At 43.4% G+C, this 24,325-nt stretch overlaps 1 protein-coding gene across 2 annotated transcripts in view; it reads left to right on the top strand.

Moving 5' to 3' along the window:
• Window positions 1–24,325, top strand: part of RPGRIP1L (RPGRIP1 like) — a 326,668-nt gene that overhangs the window by 94,501 nt on the left and 207,842 nt on the right. For both annotated transcript variants that reach the window (XM_033943001.1, XM_033943003.1), the window contains 2 exons: window positions 1,524–1,629; window positions 11,673–11,819. In XM_033943001.1, coding sequence (XP_033798892.1) covers window positions 1,524–1,629; window positions 11,673–11,819 — 253 coding nt within the window. The remainder of the gene's footprint in view (window positions 1–1,523; window positions 1,630–11,672; window positions 11,820–24,325) is intronic.

The following is a 24,325-nucleotide window of genomic DNA, read 5'->3' as shown; positions in this document are numbered from 1 at the left end:
GAAGGAGAGAGAGAGATGCCAGACCGCAGAAAGGAGAGGAGAGAAGGAGGGAGATGTTAGACATCGGGAAGAGGGAGGGAAGGAGAGAGAGATGCCAGACCATGGGAGAGGAGAGAGATTCCAGGCTTTGGGAAGGAGAGGAGAAATATGCCAGACCATATGAGGGAGGAAGGGGCAAGACAGAGATGTTTGTCCATGGGAGAGGGATGAGAAGGTGCACAGGAATGGAGGGGAAGGGGAGACAGGGGAAGGAGATGGTGCACAACAATGGGTGCAGCAGGGAAGAGATAAGAAATACTTCTTATGGATAGATGGGAATAGGGGAGAAGAGAGTGGTACATATGGATAGATGGGAAAGGAAGACATGGAAAAATAGATGGATTTTGAAAAAAAACCAGAAAAATGGAAGAAAGTTGAATGTTAAAAGTTAATGCTAAAAATGGATTTAGGACAGAAAGTAACATAGTAAATGACGGCAGATAAAGACCCAAATGGTCCATCCTATCTGCTCAACCATTCATTCTCCATAAATTAATCATATAATTTAAATGGTCCTTTTTCTTATATATTTCTGAGCCAGAAACCCAGAGCCCTGCCCAATAAATAGTATGCTTAGGTTCTATCTATGTCTCTGTCAAAGCTCCGTCAAAAGCTCACTCCAGCCTATCTAAGTCTCTGTCACTCCAGCCTATCTAAGTCTCTGTCAATAGCTCGCTCCATGAAGGAGAGAAAAACAGCAAATGGATAAGAAGGCCCAGGATACCCAATTAAGAGCACAGACAGAAGGAAGTGCAGTCAGAGACTAGGATGGTTTCAAAAACAAAATCACCAGACAACAAAAGTAGGGAAAATTATTTTATTTTTAATTCAGTGGTTGAATTCTGTCATATTTGAAAATTTACATCTGCTGTCTATATTTTGCACTGTTCAGGAAGAAATGCATATGTAGATGACGTCACCCACATGTGAGAATATAAGTTTTCTGTCTTCAGAGAACACCTCCGCTCTTTTCCAGTCCTGCAGAACCTCTCCCGTCTCTAAAGATTTATTGAACAAATCTTTAAGAGGATCCACCAGAACCTCTCAGAGCTCCCTCAATATTGTGGGATGGATACCGTGCAATCCCATAGCTTTGTCCACCTTCAGTTTTTCAAGTTGTTCATAAACACTTTCTTCCATGAATGGTGCAGAATCTACTCCATTTTCTTCGCTTTATAGAGAAATAAATCAATAGCTTATTTGTACTGTATAATATAGATTGTAAGCCACTCAGAAGAGTGGGGTTTTTTTACCCTTGGTGTGGGATATTAAGATTTGAATAAACTTGGATATTTTTCATTTTAAAAAAAGACTTTTGTAGAATATACAATTAAAGGCAATTCAATTAGTTGATATTAAATATTATTCAAATTGAGTTGATCAACACAAAGCCATGATAAGCTGGTTTGCAAGGATTTTATAAAAATGTATTAAGGTAAATCTACTCAATCTCTAATGGTAGGCTGACTTTTTATTGCTCATAGATCAACTATTCGAGAAAATGTGGAGATGATCAAGCTCCAAAAACAACTAGCTGAGAAATGTCATGCAGTAACAGCAATGGAAGGAAAACTTCTACAGTTTCAAGAGGTACTGTGAACTCTAGCATGAAATGACTCAGTGTGGGAAAACTTTTATAATGTGTTTTCTATGTGTAAAGTATTTTATATGCAGAAAATTATAAAATTTTGGAGCAAGGAATGATTTGGCATTTTTGGGAGTGACATACCTGCCTCTGAGTAGGTGAAGATTTCTGTGCTACTGAAGATTATTTTGGGATCATATTTGATAAAGACACATAGGTGTCTATGTTGGATTTATAAAATAGGCAAATTTGGGGAAATTTTTTTAAGCACTCTTATAAAATTACCCTCATATGTATGTGCATATTTGGAATATTGACAGCATCCTACAGATTACTGTATTTTTCGCTCCATAAGACGCACCCGACCATAAGACACACCCACCTGTAGAGGAGGAAAAACCAAGAAAAAAATTCTGAACCAAATGGTGTGTCCTGTATTCTGTCCCCCCTCTGGTGGTCTAGTGGTAGGCTGTGACAGGGTACAGGGCACGTCTAGTGGTGGACATGTCTATTGGTAGGTATGTGAAGTGGCAGCCAGCCAGCCAGCTCCCAGCCCCCAGCCAGTCCCAAGCCAGCCAGCCAACCCACACCAAGCCAGCCAACCCCAAGCCAGCCAGCCAGCCAGTTCCAAGCCAGCCATCCCCCAGCCAACCCCAAGTCAGCCAGCCAGCCAACCCCAAGTCAGCCAGCCAGCCAGCCCCAAGGCAAAGGCAGGCCAGGCACACACACAGACACCCCTAGTACCTTTTTTCCCCATCCCGGTGGTCCAGCATGCTTTCGGCGCTCCTACCTCAGTTCCCCTGCTCTCTTCCGGCAGTGGCACCGCGGTGCACGAGGCAGGCATGTGCTTTTTGCGTGCCTGCTTGGTCCCTCGCTACACTCCAAATGGCTGCCTGTCAGTTCTCGCGGAGTGCATCACGAGACCAAGCAGGCACACAAAAAGCACACACCTGCCTCATACACTGTTGTGCCGCTGTCAAAAGAGAGCAGGGGAACCGAGGCAGGAGCACGGAAAGCGCACTGGACCACTGGGATGGGAAAAAAAGGTACGGGTTTTTTACATTCGCTCCTTAAGACACACCTTTATTTCCACACCTTTTTGGGGGTGGAAAAAGTGTATCTTATTGAGTGAAAAATACGGTACATACATTACGTAAAGGAAGAAATATCCAGTGAACTGTTAGGTGGAAAGGAGGCTACAGGAAGTAGGGATATGAGTTTGTGTGTAGTAGAATAACATAGTAAATGATAGTAGATAAAGACCTGAATGGTCCATCCAGTCTGCCCAATGGTTATGCTCAATATTAACTCATGATTAAATTGAATCATCTTTTTTCGTTGATATTACTGGGTCATAGACCATAGAAGTCCATCAAGTACTGTCCAACAACTACTGGAGTTACTGTCAAAGTTTGGTACCTTAGGTTCCAACTACTGGAGTTGTTGTCAAAGCTCACTCCAGCCTATCTGAACCATCTCTTCATTTGTGGGATTCAGACCGTAAAAGTCTGCCATGCACTGTCCTCAAGTTCCAAATTACTGAAGTTCTCATCAAAGCCCTTCTCAGCCCATCCTAAATCGAATCACCATATATGTGACACAGACCATGCAAGTCTACCTAGTATTGGCTCTAGTTCTTCAGTTTATACTATTAAATTTTCTAATTAGAGATCCACTGTGTTCCTCCTAAGCTTATTTTTAATTCTGTCGCCATTTTAATCTCCACCACCTCTTTTGGAAAAAGAATTTCCTTACATTACTCCTAAGTCTACCACCCTGCAATCTCAATTTATGCTCTCTAGGTTTACCATTTTCCCTTTTCTGGAAAAGATTTGGTTCTATGTTAATATCTTTCAAATATTTAAATGTCTGTATCATATCATCCCTATCACTCCTCTCCTCTAGAGTATATATATTTAGGTCTTCCAGTCTCTCTTCGTATGTCTTTTGGCTCAAACCTCCTACCATTTTTTGTTGCCTTCCTCTGGACCACTTCAAAACTTCTTATATCCGTGGAGGGGCATAATCGAAAGGAACATCTAAGTCCGATTTCGTTCAAATCGCAAGTCGTCCAAAGTAAAAAATAGCTTAGGACACATTTTCGAAAAATATGTCCAAATTTTTTTCGTTTCGAAAATTGTCTAACTATACGTCCTGCTGATCTGATCGTCCAAGCCGCTAAATCGTCCATCTTTATACCACATTTTCGTCCCACTTTACGTCCAAGTCAAAAACACCTAGAACAAGCCCTGTTTGACGTGGGAGGGGTCTGCAAAGTGATGGACTGAACACCCAGACATGGCACCTAAATAGTGGGGTACCTTACAGAGCACTGCCGTGAACTTCACAAAAAGGTTGCCATGTCATCTCACTACAGCTTTCTTATGGTGAGCCCCCCAAACTACCTCCAGAATCCCCTAGACCCACTTATCTACCACCCCAATAGCCCTTATGGCTGCAGGAGTCACTTATATGCTAGTTAAAAAGGTTTTAAGGGTGTATAGGGGAGTGCATATGTTTCAATATCAATGCAGTGATATTGCAGGGGCTTATGGGCATGGGTCCACCTCTCTATGGGTCCCTAACCCACCCCTAAGACGGTTTAAGATGCCTCTGTGCAGCACGACTAGCCTTTCCTATGCCAGGCTGCCATGTGATGATGTTCTGGAGGCACAATTTTCAAGTTGTGATTAATATTTTTATGAGGGTGGGGGTCGGTGATCACTGGGATAGTGTGTGGGTGTCAGTATTATGTGTTTGCTGTGCTTTTTTGGTCACTTTAGGTGGGTTTTTGTGACTTAGGACCATGTTTTAAATGGTCTAAGTCACAACATCCAAGTTCCGTCAATCCTGTGCTGTTATACATGCAGTACAACTTAAGTCTAAGATGGCCCATGTCCCGGCCAACTCCCGCCCTCGACACTCCTCCTGAAACGCCCTATTTAGTGATGGTCATTCAGCAGCACTTTGAAGGCCTAGGTCGTTTAGAAATATGTCCAAAACCCATTTTTATTATTGGCACTGGACGTATTTTGACAATGTCCGTCCAAGTGCCGACTTAGGCCGGTTTTTGGACGTTTTTCTCTTTCGATTATGAGCCCCTTAGCCAGATAAGGCCTCTAAAACTTAACAGTAATCCAAGTGAGGCCTCCCCAGTGACTTGTACAGGAGCATCAACACCTCCTTTTGTATGATGCTTAAGTTACTCTCTCTACGGTTAGTTAGTTTTATAGCCCATCCTCCCCAGGATCCCAGAACAGGTTACAAAGATACTTATACAGAAGTCATCAAGCCTGATGACTATTATCTGATGTTGCTCATCCACGTTGGTACTAATGATATTGCCAGGTACCCCTGCGAATATATCAAAAGTGGCTTTGTCTCTTTGGGAGAGAAGTGAAGCAGTCAGGTGCAAAGGTGATATTCTTGTCCATCCTCCCTGTGGAGGGTGTGTCAGGTGTGCCAGGTCAAAGAAGTACGACTCCTGGAGATGAATGCTTGGCTGTGTGAATGCTGTCGTCAAAAGCGTTGTGGCTTCCTGGACCATAGGATGATTTTCCAAGGGCTGCTGAGCAGGGATGGTTACATCTATCAAAGAAGGGAAGAAGTGTCTTCGGCAGCAGGCTGGCTAATCTATTGAAATGGGCTTTAAACTAGAAGTGATGGGGCAGAGTGATCAAAGCACCTGGATGTGTATAAGCCCTCAGGTAAGTAACATAGTAAATGACGTCAGATAAAGACCTAAACGGTCCATCTAGTCTGCCCATTAGTTATACCCATTAAAAATACATGATTAAATTAACTTGTCTCTTCTTTGATATTTCTGGATCATAGACTGTAAAGTCCACCTAGTATTGTCCTAGGTTCCAAATGCTGAAGTTGCTGTCCAAGCTCACTCCAGCCTATCCAACCATCCTGTTTGCGGGATATCTACCATAAAGTCTGGCCAGTAACATCCTCATGTTCCAAGTTAATGGAGTTCCCATTGTTGCCCTCTCCAGCCCATTCTACACCAAATCACCACATATGGGACACAGACTATTCTAGTCTGTCCCATACTGGCCTTAGTTATTTAATTTACAACCTTTGTTTTCTAATTAGAGATCCTCTATGTTTATTCCATGCTTTTTTGAATTCCATCACCATTTTCCTCTCCAGCATTTCCCTCGGGAGTCATTCCAGGCATCCACCAACCTCTCTGTGAAAAAGAATTGCCTAACATTGCTCCTGAGTCTTCCTTTCTGCAATCTCAATTTATGCCATCTAGTTTTACCATGTTCTCTTCTCTGGGAAGGATTTGATTCTATATTAATACATTTCAAGTATCTATATGTCTGTATCATATCTCCCCTGTCCCTCCTCTCCTCCAGAGTATACATATTTAGGTCTTCCAGTCTCTTCTCATACTTCTTTTGGTTCAAACCCCTTACCATTTTCATCACCTTCCTTTGGACCGTGTCAAGTCTTTTTATATCCTTCACTAAATACAGCCTCCAAAACAACACAATACTCTCAAGTGTGGCCTCACCAATGACCATAAAAACATAAGAATAGCCTTACTGAGTCAGACCAATGGTCCATCAAGCCCAGTAGCCTGTTCGCACGGAGGCCAATCCAGGTCACTAGTACCTGACCAAAACCCAAGGTGTAGCAGTATTCTATGCTACCAATACAGGGCAAGCAGTGGCTTCCCCCTTGTCTTTCTCAATAACAGACTATGGACTTTTCCTCCAGGAACTTGTCCAAATCTTTCTTTAAACCAGCTACTCCATCCGCTCTTACCACATCCTCTGGTATCGTGTTCCAGAGCATAACTATTCTCTGAGCGAAAAAAAATTTCCTCCTATTGGTTTTAAAAGTATTACCGTGTAACTTCATCGAGTGTCCCCTAGTCTTTGTAATTTTTGACGGAGCAAAAAATTGATCCACTTGTACCCATTCTACTCCACTCAAGATTTTGTAGACTTCAATCATATCTCCCCTCAGTCGTCTTTTTTCCAAGCTGAAGAGCCCTAACCGTTTGTCTTTCCTCATACGAGAGGAATTCCATCCCCTTTACCATCTTGGTCGCTCTTCTTTGAACCTTTTCTAGCGCCACAAGGGCATTGTGACATTCTTAGTCTTGTTAACCATCCTTTTTTAAATAATTCCCAGCATCCTGTTTGCTTGTTTGGCCGCCGCCACACATTGGGCAGAAGGTTTCATCATATTGTCTACAATGATATCCAGATAACATAAGAACATAAGAACTGCCATCTCCGGATCAGACCTTCGGTCCATCAAGTCCGGCGATCCGCACACGCGGAGGCCCTGCCAGGTGTACACCTGGCGTAATTTATAGTCCACCATATCCTTATATGCCTCTCTTAAGGAGATATGCATCTAGTTTGCTCTTGAAGCCTAGGACGGTTGATTCCGCAATAATCTCCTCTGGGAGGGCATTCCAGGCGTCAACCACTCTCTGAGTGAAGCAGAACTTCCTGACATTAGTCCTGAACCTGTCCCCCCTTAGCTTCATTACATGTCCTCTAGTCCGTGTCAAATTGGACAATGTAAATAATCTTCTCTGCTCTATTTTGTCGATTCCTTTCAGTATTTTGAAGGTCTCGATCATATCCCCACGCAGTCTCCTTTTCTCAAGGGAGAACAATCCTAGTGTTATAAGTCTGTCCTCGTATTCCAGTTTCTCCATACCCTTCACCAGTTTTGTTGCTCGTCTCTGCACCCTCTCCAGCAGTTTTATATCCTTCTTTAGGTAGGGAGACCAATGTTGAACGCAGTATTCCAAGTGTGGTCTGACCATTGCCCTATAAAGCGGCATTATAACTTTCTCCGATCTACTCGAGATTCCTTTCTTTATCATGCCCAACATTCTATTTGCCTTCTTTGCCGCTGCCGCGCATTGTGCCGACGGCTTCAGGGTCCTATCTATCAGTACACCCAGGTCCTTTTCTTGTTCACTCTTCCCCAGAGTTGCACCTGACATTGTATACTCGTATTCCTTATTCTTATTGCCTAAATGCATTACCTTGCATTTCTCCACATTGAACTTCATCTGCCATTTCTCCGCCCATGTTTCTAACCGACACAAGTCGCTCTGGAGTTTCTCTCTATCCTCCTGCGATCTGATCGCCCGGCATAGTTTTGTATCGTCTGCAAACTTGATGATCTCACTGGATGTTCCTTCCTCCAGGTCATTGATATAAATATTAAAAAGGATCGGCCCAAGTACCGAGCCCTGGGGTACACCACTAGTCACTTTCTCCCAGTCGGAGAACTTCCCATTTATGCCCACTCTCTGCTTTCGGTTTTCCAGCCATTTGCCTATCCATCTTTGTATATCCCCCTCTATGCCATGGCTTTGTAGTTTCCTGAGAAGTCTTTCGTGTGGAACTTTGTCGAACGCTTTCTGGAAGTCCAAGTATATTATGTCCACCGGCTTCCCACTATCAATTTGCTCGTTCACGGTCTCAAAAAATTGGAGTAAATTCGTCAAACATGATTTCCCTTTCCTGAATCCATGTTGACTGGGTTTCATCAAGTCGTGTGCGTCCAAGTGCCGGACTATGCTATCCTTGATCAGTGCTTCAACCATCTTGCCGGGGACAGACGTAAGACTCACAGGTCTATAGTTGCCCGGTTCCCCTCTCGATCCTTTTTTGAAAATTGGGGTGACGTTCGCTATCCTCCAGTCGTCCGGTATCTGTCCAGTTCTGATTGTCAGGTTTGCAAGTTTTTGCAATAACTCTCCGATTTCAACCTTCAATTCCTTTAAGACTCTCGGGTGAATTCCATCCGGTCCAGGGGATTTGTCACTTTTAAGTTTGTCGATCTGATAGTATATCTGGTCTAAGTCCACTTCAACTGTGGTGAGGCTGTCTTCTATTTCTCCTGCAAACACTTTCTCCGCTTCAGGTATTGTTGAGGTGTCCTCCTTCGTAAAGACGGTCGCAAAGAAGGAATTTAGTTTGTCTGCGATTTGTTTATCTTCCTTGATGTACCCTTGATGATCCTTTTCTTCGGCGCTAACCCCCAAGGTGGACCCTAACATCCAGTAACTGTGATTCAGGTTACTCTTCCCAATGTGCATCACTTTACATTTGTCCACATTAAATTTCATCTGCCACTTGGACGCCCAGTCTTCCAATTTCCTAAGGTCCACCTGCAATTTTTTACAATCCGCATGCGTTTTAACAACTTTGAACAGTTTAGTGTCATCTGCAAATTTAATCACCTCACTCGTCGTCCCAATTTCTAGATCATTTATAAATAAGTTAAATAGCACCGGTCCCAGTACAGACTGCTACAGCACTCCACTGTTTACTCTCCTCCATTGAGAAAAATGACCATTTAACCCTGCCCTCTGTTTTCTATCCAATAACCAATTCCTAATCCGCCTTGTCATACTGTTTAGATGCTTTTAGATCCTCAGATACAGTCACCTCAAGGTCCCTCTCTCCATCAGTGCTTACCAGCTCTCACTTCCCAGCACATATGGTTCCCTAAGATTTCTGCCCTCCCCCCCCAATGCATCACTCTGCACTTCTTCACATTGAATTTTAGTTGCCAGACATTAGACCATTCTTCTAAGTTTGCAGAACCTTTTTCATGTTTTCCACTCTTTTCGGGGTGTCCACTGTGTTACAAATCTTGGTATCATCCGCAAAAAAGCTAACCTTACCTTCTAACCCTTCAGCAATGTCACTCACAAACATATTAAACAGAATCATTCCCAACACCTATCCCTAAGGAACTCTACTACGCACCTTTCCCTCCTCCGAGTGAATTCCATTAACCACCACCCTCTGGCGTCTGTCCGTCAACCAGCTTCTAATCCAGTTCACCACTTTGGATCCATGGAGTTTAAGAGCCTCTTATGAGGAACTGTGTCAAAGACTTTGTTGAAATCTAAGTAAATTACATCTAGCGCACTTCCTTGATCCAATTCTCTGGTCTCCCTGTCAAAGAATTCAATTAGAATTGTTTGGCATGATTTACCTTTAGTAAACCCATGTTGCCTCAGATCTTGTAATTCATTAGATTCTTGTAATCCATTAGATTCTAAGAATTTCACTATTCAGCAACATTTCCATTATTTTTCAAATAACTGAAGTGAGGCTTACCAGCCTATAGTTTCCCGTTTCATCTCTGCACCCACTTTTGTGAAGAGATACCACATCCGCTCTTTCCAGTCCTGCGGAACCTCTCCTGTCTCTTAAGATTTATTGAACAAAACTTTAAGAGGTCCCGCCAGAACCTCTCAGAGCTCCCTCAATATCCTGGGATGGATCCCGTATGGTCCCATAGCTTTGTCCACCTTCAGTTTTTCAAGTTGTTTATAAACACTTTCTTCCATGAACGGTGTGGTATCCACTCCATTCTCAGGTATAACTTTGCTAACCAATCATAGACCTTCTCCATGTTTTTCCTCTGTGAATATCGAACAGAAGTACTTGTTTAGCATGTTTGCTTTGTCCTCTTCATTCTCCACATAGCGGTTCATACCTTCTTTCAGTCTCGTAATTCCATTTTTTGACTTTCTCTTTTCACTAATATACCTGAAAACATTTTTGTCTCCCTTTTTTATATTTATAGCCATTTGCTCTTCCACTTGCACTTTCACTAGACATATCTCTCTCTTGGCTTCTTTCAGTTTCAACTGATATTCTTTTCTGTGCTCTTCTTCTTGAGTTTTTTTTATATTTCATGAATGCCAATTCTTTTGCCTTTATTTTTTCTGCCACTAGTTTGGAGCACCATGTCAGTTTCCTTTTTCTCTTATTTTTATTTATTTTCTTCACATAAAAGTCAGTAGCTCTTTTTATCGCAACTTTCAACTAGGACTGTTTTTCCGCTTCCTTTATGTCTTCCCATCCAATCAGCTCTTTCATCAGGTACTTTCCCATGCTACTAAAGTGTGTATGTTAAGAGAGGCTGGTCGAGTAGTCAGGATAGCAAAGTGGCAAATGGAAGAAAAAATAACCGATATGGTAAAATGGGGAGACAAGACATTTTTTTTAGATATATCAGTGATAGGAAGAAGTGCAAAAGTGGCATTGTGAGACTCAAAAGTGAAGAGGAGAAATATTTAAAAGCTGATAAAGAAAAGGCTGAATTGCTTAACAAATATTTCTGTTTTGTGTTCATGGTTGAAGCACCAGGAGCGGGACCTCAGAAGATAAACATGAATAGGGATGGAGTAGTGGTAGACCCTGATTGATTTTCAGAGGGTTGTGTTCGTGAGGAGCTAGCTAAATTAAAGACAAAGCAATGGGACTGGATGGTATACATCCAAGGGTGCTGAAGGAACTTAGGGAGATTCTAGTGGCTCGGCTGATTAACCTTTTCAATGCCTTTTTAGAGTCAGGAGTGATACTAGAGGACTTGAGAAGGGTTGATGTAGTCGATATACACAAAAGTGGAAGTAAGGAAGAAAAAGGGAATTACAGGGAAGTAAGTCTGACTTCTGTGGTAAGCAAATTAATGGAAATGCTTTTAAACCAGAGAATGGTTTATTATTGTGTGGTGGAACAATTGTGGTAGAATAATTATTTGTGTTATAAGATAGCAGCATAAATGTTTGTTATTCATTTTAGAAACATCATTTTTTTTCCTGAAGATATCAGAGTCCAGTATGTCTTGCCATTTTCACTTTCAGGGATAACATGAACCACTGGTGAATTAAGGGGGTGACCTTCCCTAATCCCTTCAGTAGAGTACTGTCAGTAGGAGCACTCTTCTGAGACATCCAAAGTAACAAGTCCAAAACATATTTGAATGTAAACCATTCATTTTCCTTCTCAAATGGGACATGCATGTTTATGTTCTAGGCTTGCCTTAGTCCTGCCCAGAATACACCCCTTGTCATACACATGTTTTTTGTTTTGACATGTATATTCAAGTCCTGTACATTTGTACAATTGGGATTTAGACATATAACACCTGAATAGCACTTCTAAAATAAGCACCTAGATGCATATGCATTATCATGATGATAATTTGTAATGAAACTAGTTTTATAATTTACATGTTTCTCTGATCTTTATAGAATCAAAAAAGTCTCAATGCGAGCTATGATGCTTTGTTGTCAAAGGTGGATGAGCTAAGTGCACAACTTAAAGAAGAGCGCTTCAAGTGTCTTCATCTTGAGAAGCAGTTGCAATCAACAAATTTTTCTGAAATAAGAATAGAAGAAGTAAGTTTCCATTAGTATATATTTGACACTTAAATAATTTATGGGGAAAAAAACGTGCAGTGCAATCCGGCCATCCAGCATATCTGATAGACACCCCACCCCTGGGTGATTTCATCACATCACCATTAAGATGCATGCAGGTTCTGTTTTTGTTTTCCATGCTGCAAAGAAACCATGTTGAAAACTTTCAAGCTGAGACCATACTTTTCTAGTATGTGCAGCAAAATTTTGGAGCCGGATCCCCATTTTTACAGCAAGGGAGCTATTTTTTATCTGAGAGCATACTTCTCTGCAAGAGAACCATGAGTTTTTTATGCAGTACTGTATATACACCTGTTCCTGTTTGTTTGCTTATGTTTACAACCATCATCACTGAATGCCATTTCTGGTACTAGTATCTCCCTCACATCTTCATCATCCCTAACTCTAAATATAATTGAAAAAACATCCACCCCATACATGGACCTTCTAGCCTGCCAACTCTCAGACACCACACTAAAAGACACACTAAACTGCATGATCTGTTACATAACACCGGGAAACTGGACCACAGCAAGACCTGAATTTGAAGACTTCATATACCAAAACTCACTAACAGCAACCTACAACCTAATCCTAGGAGATCTAAACCTACACCTTGAAGATCATGCATCCAAACAAGTAGATAACTTTCTCTCATTTCTCAATGCCTTATCTTTCCAAATGTTAAACCCACAAACCACTCATGAGAAAGGTCACCAACTTGACATTACAGCTTTCATGACCCATCAATCGTCTCTAACAGAAATTCATACATCTAATGGAACATAGTCCTGATCCCTCTGGTCAGACCACTATACATACACCTTCAACATCAACTGGACCAAAAACAAAACTATATCTAAATCCAAAAAAGTAACTTACACCTCATGCAAACACATAAAACCCACCAAATTCTGGACCAAAATAGATGAAACAATCCAGGAAAGCAACCCCAAGGACTTCATTTCACAATGGAGCAGATTGAGCACCAACACCCTTGATGAACTAGCCCCTTTGCAAACCAAAACTAGAACCAGCAGACGATCAGACCAATGGTTTGACAACGAACTACTACTACTACTCAAAAGAAAATGTAGACAACTAGAATAGAAATGGAGAAAAACTAACCTAGATCATACGAAAACTGCCTGGAAATAAACTAACAAACAATACAAACTACAATTAAAGGACAAGAGAAAAGCACGCTACTCCAACCTAATAGGCACAGAAACCCAAGACACCAAAAAACTATTTCAAATACTAAAAGACCTAACTGACACCAAAGCCTACCTGACCACTAATAATATCACACCCCCCCCCCCCCCCGACACCCTATCAGCAGAACACTTCCAGAACAAAATTGCAAACGCCAGAGCTACCCTCAAGGATACTCCAACCAACCTTATGGAACTCACAATAAATCTCACAGAAAAAGATTCAACTGCAGCAGACAGAACCTGGTCCCACTTCCCTAATATACAATGGCCTGAATTCAACAAATTCTACAAAAAGTACAGCCATGCATCCTGTGATCTCAACCACTGTCCACCATATCTCTTAAAACCTCCAGCACAAAATACCGTGCTCTTCTCCTACATTGGATACAAACCACGCACACAGACGGCCTCTTCCCTACTGACCTCAACAAAATCAACATCACCCCGATCCTAAAAGACCCTAAAGGACCAACAGACCAATCATCCAACTATAGACCCATTGCCTCTATACCCCTCTATGTCAAAATAATAGAAGGACTAGCAGCCAAACTCCTCACCAGTTATCTAGAAGACCACAACATACTCCATCCCATGCAATCTGGCTTCAGAACCAACTTCAGCACAGAGACATTACTAGGCTCCCATATTGACACAATTAGACAACACCTCAGCACAGGAAAAAAAATGCTGCTCATACAACTGGACCTGACCGCTGCATTCAACCTGGTGGACCATAACATCCTACTACAAATTTTGGACACAATAGGTATCACAGATAAAGTGTACTTATGGTTTGAAGGATTCCTAAAATCCAGAACCTATAAAGTAAAATCAGATAAAGAAAAATCCGAACCTCGGTCCAACCCCTGCAGCGTACCCCAAAGATCCCCTCTATCCCCTACCCTCTTCATCCTCTACACTGCCTCCCTGTATGCCCATCTGGACAAACTAAACCTAACTTCCTACAGCTATACAGACGACATTACCATTCTCATACCTTTTGATCAACCAAAGCCCTCTAAGACAGACATACTACACCGAACACTAGAAACAGTAGCGACTTGGATGAAAGATCACAAACTGAAACTGAATCCAGACAAAACAAAATTCATACTCCTCGAAAATAGCAAAAACCCAACCATAACCAATATAGAAATCAACGCAATTAATTACCCCATACAACCCACCCTAAAACTGCTAGGAATAACAATAGACAGATGCTGCACTATGCAACCGCAAATCAATAAAACAATACAGAAACCATTTGTAGTTACGAGAAACTTAAGACAAGTTCGAAAATTCTTTGAGAAAACACAATTCCAGCTCATAGTACAATCCCTAATAAAAGATCTACTAGACTATTACAATATCCTCTATCTCCCTTGCCCTGCAATAATAACAAAAAAATTACAAACAATTCAGAACACAGCACTGAGACTCATTTACTCATTGAGGAAACACGACCACATTACAGAGGCATACATCAACTCTCACTGGCTTCCAATTCCAGCAAGAATACTATTTAAATTCTACTGTCTACTATTTAAAACTATAAACGGAGACAGCCCAACCTACCTGAACAATCGCCTCATCCAAACCACCTCAACCAGGCATAGGAAAACTCACACACCATTCACACACCCTCCAATCAAAGAAGTTAAATGAAAAAAACTATATGATGGCCTCCTAGCCACTCAAGCAGCAAAACTAGACAACCAAAATCTCCAATCTACTGATAACAACCCCAGACTACAAAACATTCAGAAAAGAAATAAAGACTATACTTTTCAAGAAATCCCTGAAAACGACAACACCACAAGTCTCCTTTTGTCCTCCCACTAACACCTCGACCCCCCCCCCTGAAACAACCTGCTCTACTCTTAACTTCTCTGGAAATGACCAGATATCTTTTGGTCCACCTTTTTTTAACACTTTGGTAATCCACCTTGAGCCAGATATCTTTTTGTAATCCAACTTTTATGTTTAAATCCTTTTTATTAAAGCACAAACATAGCAATGAACAAAACATAGCACTGTTTTCAAATATCACACCAGGCCAATCCCCACCCACCCAACCCGCCAACCCCCCTCCCACCCTCCCTCCCACCCCGGCAGCAGCGGTGACAAATCAAGAAAGATAAAGCAAAAGGGGGGAAAAGAAGTCAATTAAGTGCCCCAGAGTCGGTTCTGAACGTAAGGTGTAAAAGTCAAGCTAAAAGAGTACCAACACTGAGCGTACAATCGTCCAGCTTTAGTCGACAAGTCCACCACTTCACGACGTTCCAGTAACATTTGATGTAACATCAATGCTCTCCATTGCGGTACGGTCGGAGGGTGAGGTGAAAGCCATTGCAACAAGATACATTTCCGTCCCAGCAACACGGTTTTCCTGAAGAATGCTGCACAACCTGGTCTAGGTGGATGAAATCGAACCTGCATCGTGAAAAGGAAATCTGGATGTAATCTCCATGAGCAATGCCAAAGACGTGCCACCAGAGACACTAACTGTATCCAAAAGGAAGATATCATGGGGCAAGACCAAAACATATGTCCAAACGATGCCTGAGGACCTGCACATTTCCGGCAACCGTGGTCCGCGCTGATCCCTATCACTTGGGCCCTCTTGGGCGTACAGAAGGCTCTTAGTATAAATTTATAATTCCGTTCCCTCTCAATCGAGGACACAGTCGTGGCCTTTCCCAAGCGAAGGCCTCTGCGAAGCACAGCAGCAGCAATGGGCAACTGAAGATCATCAGACCACCTCCGAGCCAAGGCGATATAGTCTAATTCACCCGCCCGTTTCTGCAGCCACTTGTGGAAGAAGCTGAGGGACATGGACTCAGGCGTAGTGAGTGCAATCGCTTCTTGCAGTTGGTCTTGCACAGTCTCCTTCAACCTCACCGGAGTCAAGAACTGTAAATAATGTTTAAGCTGTTGATACGCAAACCAGTCCTTAGATGGCAGCCGAAACTGTATTTGTAGGTCACTGAAGGATATCGGTGAACCGTCATCTTGTATGGTCTGTGACACATATTGTAAGCCCTCATGAGACCAACGTCTGAACACTGCTGAATCCATGCCAGGTAGAAAGTCTCCATTTCCAACTAATGGGAGGCAAGGGGTATGATGCAGAGAAATCTGCAAGCCCTTGCACAATAACTTCCATGCTGTACGCATCGCTGGCAAAAGTGGATGGGACTTCAGCTGAGGTAATTCCGGTAACTGAGGAGCATGGAGAAGATAGCTAAAATGGTACGGCTGTAAGGAAAAACATTCAATCACAGGCATAGAAAAATCAGAAGTGGTACAGAACCAGTCATGGATATGACGTAGTTGACATGCAAGGTTAAACCGAGATATACATAGTAATCCCAACCCCCCTCGATCCACAGGAAGCATTAACTTGGCCAGAGAAATCCTCGCTCTTTTACCCAGCCACAAATATTTAGATAGATGGGATCTATGAAGTGCAATGTGAGGTGTAGTTAACATTATAGGGAGCATTTGTAGGACATATGTCCATTGAGGCACAACCATCATGTTATAGAGAGCTATGCGGCCGGACAGGGAAATGGGAAATGTCCGCCAGCCATTCAATGTACGAGAGGTTCGATGAAGCAAGGGTATTATATTTGCTGAATAAAGTCTAGTCAAATTATGGGGGATAATTACTCCCAAATATGTCAAGGAAGAAGTTGCCCATTGTAATGGAAAATCACCCGGCCAAGTGTGTCTCACGTCTAAAAGAGTAGGGAGTGCAAAAGACTTTTGCTTATTTAGTTCCAGGCCAGAATAAATGTGAAACTCATCCAGTATGTCTAACGCTCTTGGTAGTGAGCTGTGGGGGTTATCTAATGCAAGTAAGAGGTCATCCGCAAAGGCTAGCACCCGTAATTGCGACGTGCCCTCAGGTAAACCCAGAAGTATATCATCTTTTTGTATAGTGCGCAGCAATGGGTCTAAATATAACAGAAAAAGTAAGGGAGAGAGGGGGCAGCCCTGTCTTGTCCCCCTACCTATGTCAAAGGGAGAAGATCTCACTCCATTAACCAAAATTGAGGCCGTTGGACCAGTGTATAGTGCTTGCACAGAGGATAGGAAGCCCGCGGGAATCCCTATATAGTGTAAAACCTGAAACAGATAGTGCCAGTTAACCTTATCAAAGGCCTTTGCCGCATCTAACCCAACAAGTAATCCAGGGCGGTGGTCCTGTTGTGCACGGGAAAAAGCTAAAAGTGTGCGCCTGACATTAATGGTGGAATGTCTATTCCGCACAAATCCCACTTGTTCGGGCACTAATAAGGACGGCAAAATAACGGCCAACCTATCTGCCAGGACTCTAGCCAATATTTTAACGTCTACATTTAGTAAAGATATTGGGCGATATGATTCTATATCTTCTGGGGGCTTAGATGGTTTTGGGATCAATGTAATCAGAGCTTCGTTACTATGACGGGGGAAGATCCCTCGTTCTTGGATAGTTAGATAATAATCCAAAAGAGGTTTGCCGATATAAGGGGATAAGATCTTATAGAACTCGGGCGAATAACCATCCGGTCCCGGTGCCGTACAAGATCTCAATTTTTGTATTGCCTGGGTCACCTCCTGTACATGTAATGGCCTGTCCAATCTGGACGTCTGGGCCGCCGTCAATCGAGGCATTCCCGCATCCGCCAGATAGTCCTGTACGTCAGGACCCGTGTAAGGACCGGGGGAAGCATAAAAGGCCTCAAAATAGTTCCGAAAGCCAGCCGATATATCCACTGACGAAGTGAGGAACCTCCCCGAGCTCTCCTGTATCATGGGTATGTATCTGGACCCTTTCCAGCTTTTTGTTATAGAGGCTAACAATTTCCCCGCCTTGTTACCATATTTGTGAAAATGAAATTTACGGTAAAACAGGAGTTTCTTAGTACGTTCGTGGATTAGGGAATTAAGCTCCACCAACACCGCCCTGTATGCCTCGCTGTTAGCCGCAGATGGATCACGCAACAAGTCCTGTTTCAACATTGTCACTTGTCGTTCAAGAAATATTATGCGATGTGCTATTCTACGGGTTCTAGTAGTTACATAAGCAATAATATCCCCGCGTAATACCGCTTTGGCCGTATCCCAAAATAAAGTTGGCTGGTCAACATGTTGGGCATTGTGTGTACAGTAAGCCTCCCATTTTTCTTTTAAGAATTCTTGAAAATGAGCATCTTTATGTAAATAGGAGGGAAATCTCCATCCAGCCCCCGGTCCCCGTGGACCCCCCAGTGCCACATCAATCCAGATCATATTGTGATCCGATATTTCCAGAGGGCCTATCGTGGCCTCCGAGACCCTAGTAAACAATGTCTCAGAGAGTAATATGTAATCGAGTCTAGAAAAAGAGCCGTGAGCTCTAGACTGGTGCGTATAATCACGTTCAGAGGGATGGAGTAATCTCCAGGGGTCCACCAACCCCAAGGCTCTACATAAATAGGGAATGCCCTTCGTATGGTTCACCCTGGCCGTAGACGTCGACCCAGAGCGGTCCATAGCGGGATTATGTACCTGATTTAAGTCGCCCACCAAAATTAGTGGGCAGCCCAGATCCTGCACGCATATATTCACCAGATTCTGAAAAAATGCATGTTGATAGCTATTTGGACCATATCCCACCAATAGTCTGAATATCCCACCAGGTCCCTCCACCTTCACCAATAAGTATCGGCCCTGAGGGTCACGTCGCAATACTTGCACTGTACCTAAGAAGCCCCTGCGAATCAATATGGCCACCCCAGCTCTCCTCCCTGGTGCCGAAGCAAAGTGTAAATCTCCGACCCAACCCCTCTGAAGTTTCCGGTGTTCACTATCAGTAAGCCTAGTCTCCTGCAAGCAAGCTATATCCGCAGAGTGATGTTTCAATTGTGAAAGTATTTTAGTGCGTTTAACAGGGGATGTTATACCCGATACATTCCAGGAGAGTATACGTATGGTCCGGTCACCCATAAGGATCCACACTCCCCCTGTAAGTATAGGCAATCTCCCCAAAAGGAAGGGTCCTAGGGCGCCCAGCCTCACCCCAAGACAGTACACGCACAGTGTTAGCAAACCATCCATTCCACCACATGAAATTCAACCCAAAGTAATAAGCACAGTAGATCATAAGAGAACAATACCCCACCGCTGCTGCCCCCAAAATTTCCCTGTCCCTGCCATATCCCCAAGGTATCCCAAGAACCCCCATCCCGTGGTGGGGGTACAGGTCACGAGAGATATCTCCCCAGGGCCACCCCAACCACCAATATCATTCTGTCAAAAGAACCAATAGGCCACCCGTCCCTCCTCAAATAACTAGAACATTAAACTATGCCATTAATCCTCATGCCCCTCTCAGTGTGGCACTAATCCTCATAGTCAATCAGCTCCAGTCCCCGGATTCTCCAAGCGCTGTATATACTCAGTAGCGGCTTCTGGGGTCTGAAAGGTTTTCCAAACACCATTGTGTTGAATCCTCAGTATGGCTGGATAGTTGAATTGGAAGCGTTGTTTCAGCTCGGAGAGCCGTGCACAAAGAGGGTAATATGGTCTCCGTCGCTCCTGCAGTGCTACAGAAAAATCCTGACTCATGCGAATCAAGTGTCCATCATATTTCAAACTCTCCCTCCTGGTTCGAAATTGTTGTAAGAGGGCCACCTTATGTCGGAAATTCAAAATCTTCATTATTACCACCCGGGGTCGCGAGTCTAGTCCAGGCTTAGGGCCCAAGCGGTGCGCTCTTTCCAAGCGCAAAGGCCCCATAGAAGGTGGGAAGGAGAATTCGTCTTGTAGCCATTTTTCCAAAGTTTCCAGCAGGAGACGGTCAGCAATAGTCTCCGGGACCCCCAGCAGCCGCAAATTAGAGCGTCGCGACCTATTTTCCAGGTCATCCAACTTATCAATTTGGGCTCTCAGTGTCTCCTGCATAGTCTCTACCTCAGCTGCACGTGCTGTGGATGTGTCCTCCAGGTCAGACACCCGTTGTTCCAGCTCTGAGGTTCGAGTGGCTGCTGCGGCTAGGAGCGATTCTATGTTGGAAATCTGGGCAGTCAGAGTGTCCATTTGGGGCCCCAGTACCTGTGCCAGTGCCGACTTGATGTCGCTAAGCGCGGCCTCCGTGAGGTTAGTTACCGCCGCCGCGGGGCTCATCGCCATTTTGGTTTCGGTCGGCCGCACTCGATCGCGCTCCTTCCTGGCCGGTTTCGCCTGCATGGAGTTTTGTGAGCGAGTTAAATATCTGTCCATGCAATTGGGGGTACTTCCAGGCGCGTTGTGAGATCCGTGGCCGGTCAAATTGGCTCGATCGGGTCAGTTGTTTGTAGGGCAGCCCCGGAGCAAACGAGGAGACGTCCTCACTCGTGCATGATACCACGTGACCTCCTGTAATCCAACTTTTATAACTCTTTTGTAATCTGCCTTGAACTGCATGGTAATGGCGGAATAGAAATCCCTAATGTAATGTAATGTAAGACCGAAGTAAAGAATTCATTTAATCTCTCCACTATAGCCTTGTCTTCCCTAAGTGCCCCTTTTACCCCTCAGTCATCTAGCAATCCAGCTGATACGTTTACCAGCTTCTTGCTTCTAATATACTTTTCAGTGCAATAGAGATGGTGCTGAACCATAGGGTTATCCATGCCTACTTGCAAGTATTCTATAGATGTCAATCACAGCTTTTCAGCTCCTCCTCCTTCTCCTCAGTTTCTGATGCCCCTTTCAGTTTGTACTAAAACCAGTGACAGCCCTATAAAATAAGACAGGAGAAGGAGGGGTAAGGGGAATCCCCCGACACCAAGTGCTTGAGCTGCTCAGAATTTTAAAACAATCACTGCCCAAACAGTAATGTAATGAAAACATTAACAAGCCTCCGAGAGGAACAATGAATATAAGAAAAATACAAGTTAAACAAGAACATAACCTAAACGTTTATAGAGCTAAACCATTCAGCCCTTTTAATTATAAACACATATACTTCGTAATCCCATAGTTCCATAGTCTGACTGACATAAAAAATCTTAGCTTTGTAGCTGACCATTAAGTTTAAGTCAGAAAGCAGGCACATCAGATGAGTATTGGAGGTGGGGGGGTTAGCATATCATCCCTATCTACTGGAAAAGATATTATCAAGGTAAGAACCTAATCTCTTTTTCCATTGTAATGGGGATGGTATACTAAACCATAGGGACATACCTAAGCAATCCTAAATGTATAGGGTGGGATAGATGCACGTAGTACTGAGAACTCTAAAGTGACATCCTCCTGTGCTGCTATGTCCACCCTATAGAACTTGGAGAAAGTAGGAAGGAAAGACTGGGTCACTGACCTACAGATATCCTGAGAAAGAATCGCTCTGGCTCTTGGCTTCCACCCAAGAGGAGGCCACTCTTCTTGTCAAATGTGCCTTCAATGAGATAGGTGGTTGTTTGCCACAACCAATAAATGCAAAGGAAATAGCTCTATGAATCCATCCGGAGATGGTAGCAATAGATAATCTGAGATATGAAACTCATTGGTCACCGCCAGATAATGCAATAGTATTCTTCTGATGTTCAAAACCTTTAAGGACTTGTCTTTTTTCTTGGACCCTGTGGGGTAAAATGCTGGCAGTCTAACTTTTTGGTTGACATGAAATGCTGAAACGACCTTCGACAGAAAAGAGGAAACTGTCCGCAAAGTCATTCCTGCTTTTGTGATCCATAGAAATGGCTCTCTGCATGACAGGGCCTGCAATTCTAGACTTTCCTGGCAGAGCTAATTGCCACCAAGAAGACTGTTTTAATCATCAGATCCATGAGGAAAGCTTCCTGTAAGGGCTCGTACGGGGCTCTGCTGAATCCCTGTAAGACTATATTAAGGTTGTAAGATGGAAACGGTTCTCGAATTGGAGGCCGTAGTCTCAGGGCACCCTTCAGGAACCTGATTATGTCTGGGTGGGCCAATAGCAATGCTTTTCTCTCTCAGTCCCAGAAGCATGAGAGCCCTGCTTCTTGAACTCCAAGGGATGCCACTGCCAATCCATTGTAAAGGCCCTCCTAGATGATTGCTAGTACCGACAAGATGCCTTAGCATATGCTGAAACTATTGTTGGAATTTTGACTAAGTAGAGTAGCAATGATTACTTCTGAGTATTCTTTTTGGACTAGCGCTGCATGCTCAAGAGCCATGCCATAAGATCTTCTAGTGCAATCGGCCCCTGCGAGACTAAGTCTGGATGCCCTTGGAGCGTGAAATGTCGCTCCTTTTGTATGAGATCCGCATACCATGGTCACCAGACCTACAAGAACTACTGTTACCAGGTGATGAGCTATCCAGTGGATCACCAGACAGTCATGGGCCAAGGGGGGAACATGTACTGCAGCTCGGTCTCTGGCCATGGTTGAACTAGGGCATCTAGCCCTGCACTTCCGGGCTCATATCTTCAGCTGAAGAACTGATCCACCTTTTTGTTCTTTGCAGTTGTCTTGAGGTTGAACGTTAGACATCCTCATCGTCTCACAAAGGCATCAAAATGGCAGATGATGTTTAATGTGAACAAGTGCAAAGTGATTCATGTGTGAAAGAGGAACCTGAGCTATAGCTACATGATTCTAGACTCTATGTTAAGAGTCACTGCCCAAGAAAATGATCTAGATGTCATTGTTGAGGATATGTTGAAATCCTCAGTTCATTGTGCAGCGGCGGCTAAGAAATCAAATAGAATGTTAGGAATTATCAGGAAAGGAATGGAAAACAAAGATGAAAATGTTATAATGCCCTTGTATCGCTCTATGGTTCGACCACAACTTGAATACTGTGTGCAGTTCTGGTTGTCGTATCTCAATAAAAGATATAGCGGAATTACAAAAGGTACAGAGAAGGGCAACAAAAATGATAAAAGGTTTGGGATGACTTCCCTATGAGGAAAACCTAAAGCAGCTAGGGCTCTTCAGCTTGGAGAAGAGACGGCTCAGGGGTGATATGATAGAGGTCCATAAAATACTGAGTGAAGTGGAAAGGGTAGATGTGAATCATTTGTTCACTCTTTCCAAAAATATTAGGACTAGGGGATACGCGATAAAGCTGCTATGTAGTAGATTTAAAACAAACCAGAGAAAATATTTCTTCACACAATGTGTAATTAAACTTTGGAATTTATTGCCGGAATGTGGTGAAATCAGTTAGCTTAGCAGAGTTTTTTTAAACTCTTGGGTAATTTCCAAAAAAAAAAGTCCATAGGCCATTATTGAGATGGCTTGGGGAAATCCACTACTTATTTCTAGAATAAGCAACATCAAATCTGTGTTACTACTTGGGATCTAGCTAGGTATTTGGGACCAAGGTTGGCTACTGTTGGAAATAGGATACTGGACTTGATGGACCTTCGGTCTGTCCCAGTATGGCAATTTTTATGTTCTTATGTAACGCTTTCAGAGACAACATTCACTCCCCTGTTTCTAATGTCTGTCTCCTGAATTAATCTGTTTGAACATTGACTATTCTAGCCAAATGTACCGCAGAGGGCGCCTGAAGGTATATTTCTGCCCAGCAGAACAATGTCTTCGCTTGCTGTCAGAGCGGAGCACTTCTGATGCCTCTCTGCCTGTTGACATAAGCCACTGCCCTGGCATTGTCAGAGAAGACTCTTGACTGCTTTGCCCTCCAGCAAAGACTGCAGTCAGAGCAGTACCATTCAAACTGCTCCGAGTTCGTTTTTTGATGGACCACTTCCATTGATACAGAGTCCATTGGCCTTGTACTGGGTGGCTATTGCAATGAGCCCCCATCTGAACAAGCTGGTATCCATTATCAAGGTGATCCAGGAATTGATCCAAAATGGGATCCCCTTTGCCAGAGACTTGGACAGAGGCACCTGCTCATGCTGCATTTGGCTGCTGCTGTCCAGGGGAGCTGAACTTGCAGAGAGTCTCTCTGAGACAGCAAAGCATCCTGGAGAGGGCACTTATTTGCCTTTGGCCAGGGCAACATCTCTATCGTGGCTGCCGTTGACCCAAGGACCTGAAGGCAATGCCATACAGTAAGCTTTGGCTTGATCAACAGGTCTGTAATCTGACAATAAAGCTTCTGTTTGTGTGCTTATGGAAGAAAGACTCAGCCTTCTGCTATGTTGAATAAGACTCCCAGATATTTCAGAAGTTCACAGTCCATCCCAGACTTGCAGCATCTCCACAACTGCCGCTACTGCCTTTTCTTCTTCTGGTTGGGACAGCACTCTGATGAGCCAATCATCCAAGTACAGTTGTACCTGCCAAACCACTCTGTGGA

This window comes from Geotrypetes seraphini, chromosome 4, assembly GCF_902459505.1.
Source record: "Geotrypetes seraphini chromosome 4, aGeoSer1.1, whole genome shotgun sequence".
In the NCBI taxonomy this organism is placed as follows: domain Eukaryota; kingdom Metazoa; phylum Chordata; class Amphibia; order Gymnophiona; family Dermophiidae; genus Geotrypetes; species Geotrypetes seraphini.
This window is presented reverse-complemented; position numbering and strand designations above follow the sequence as displayed.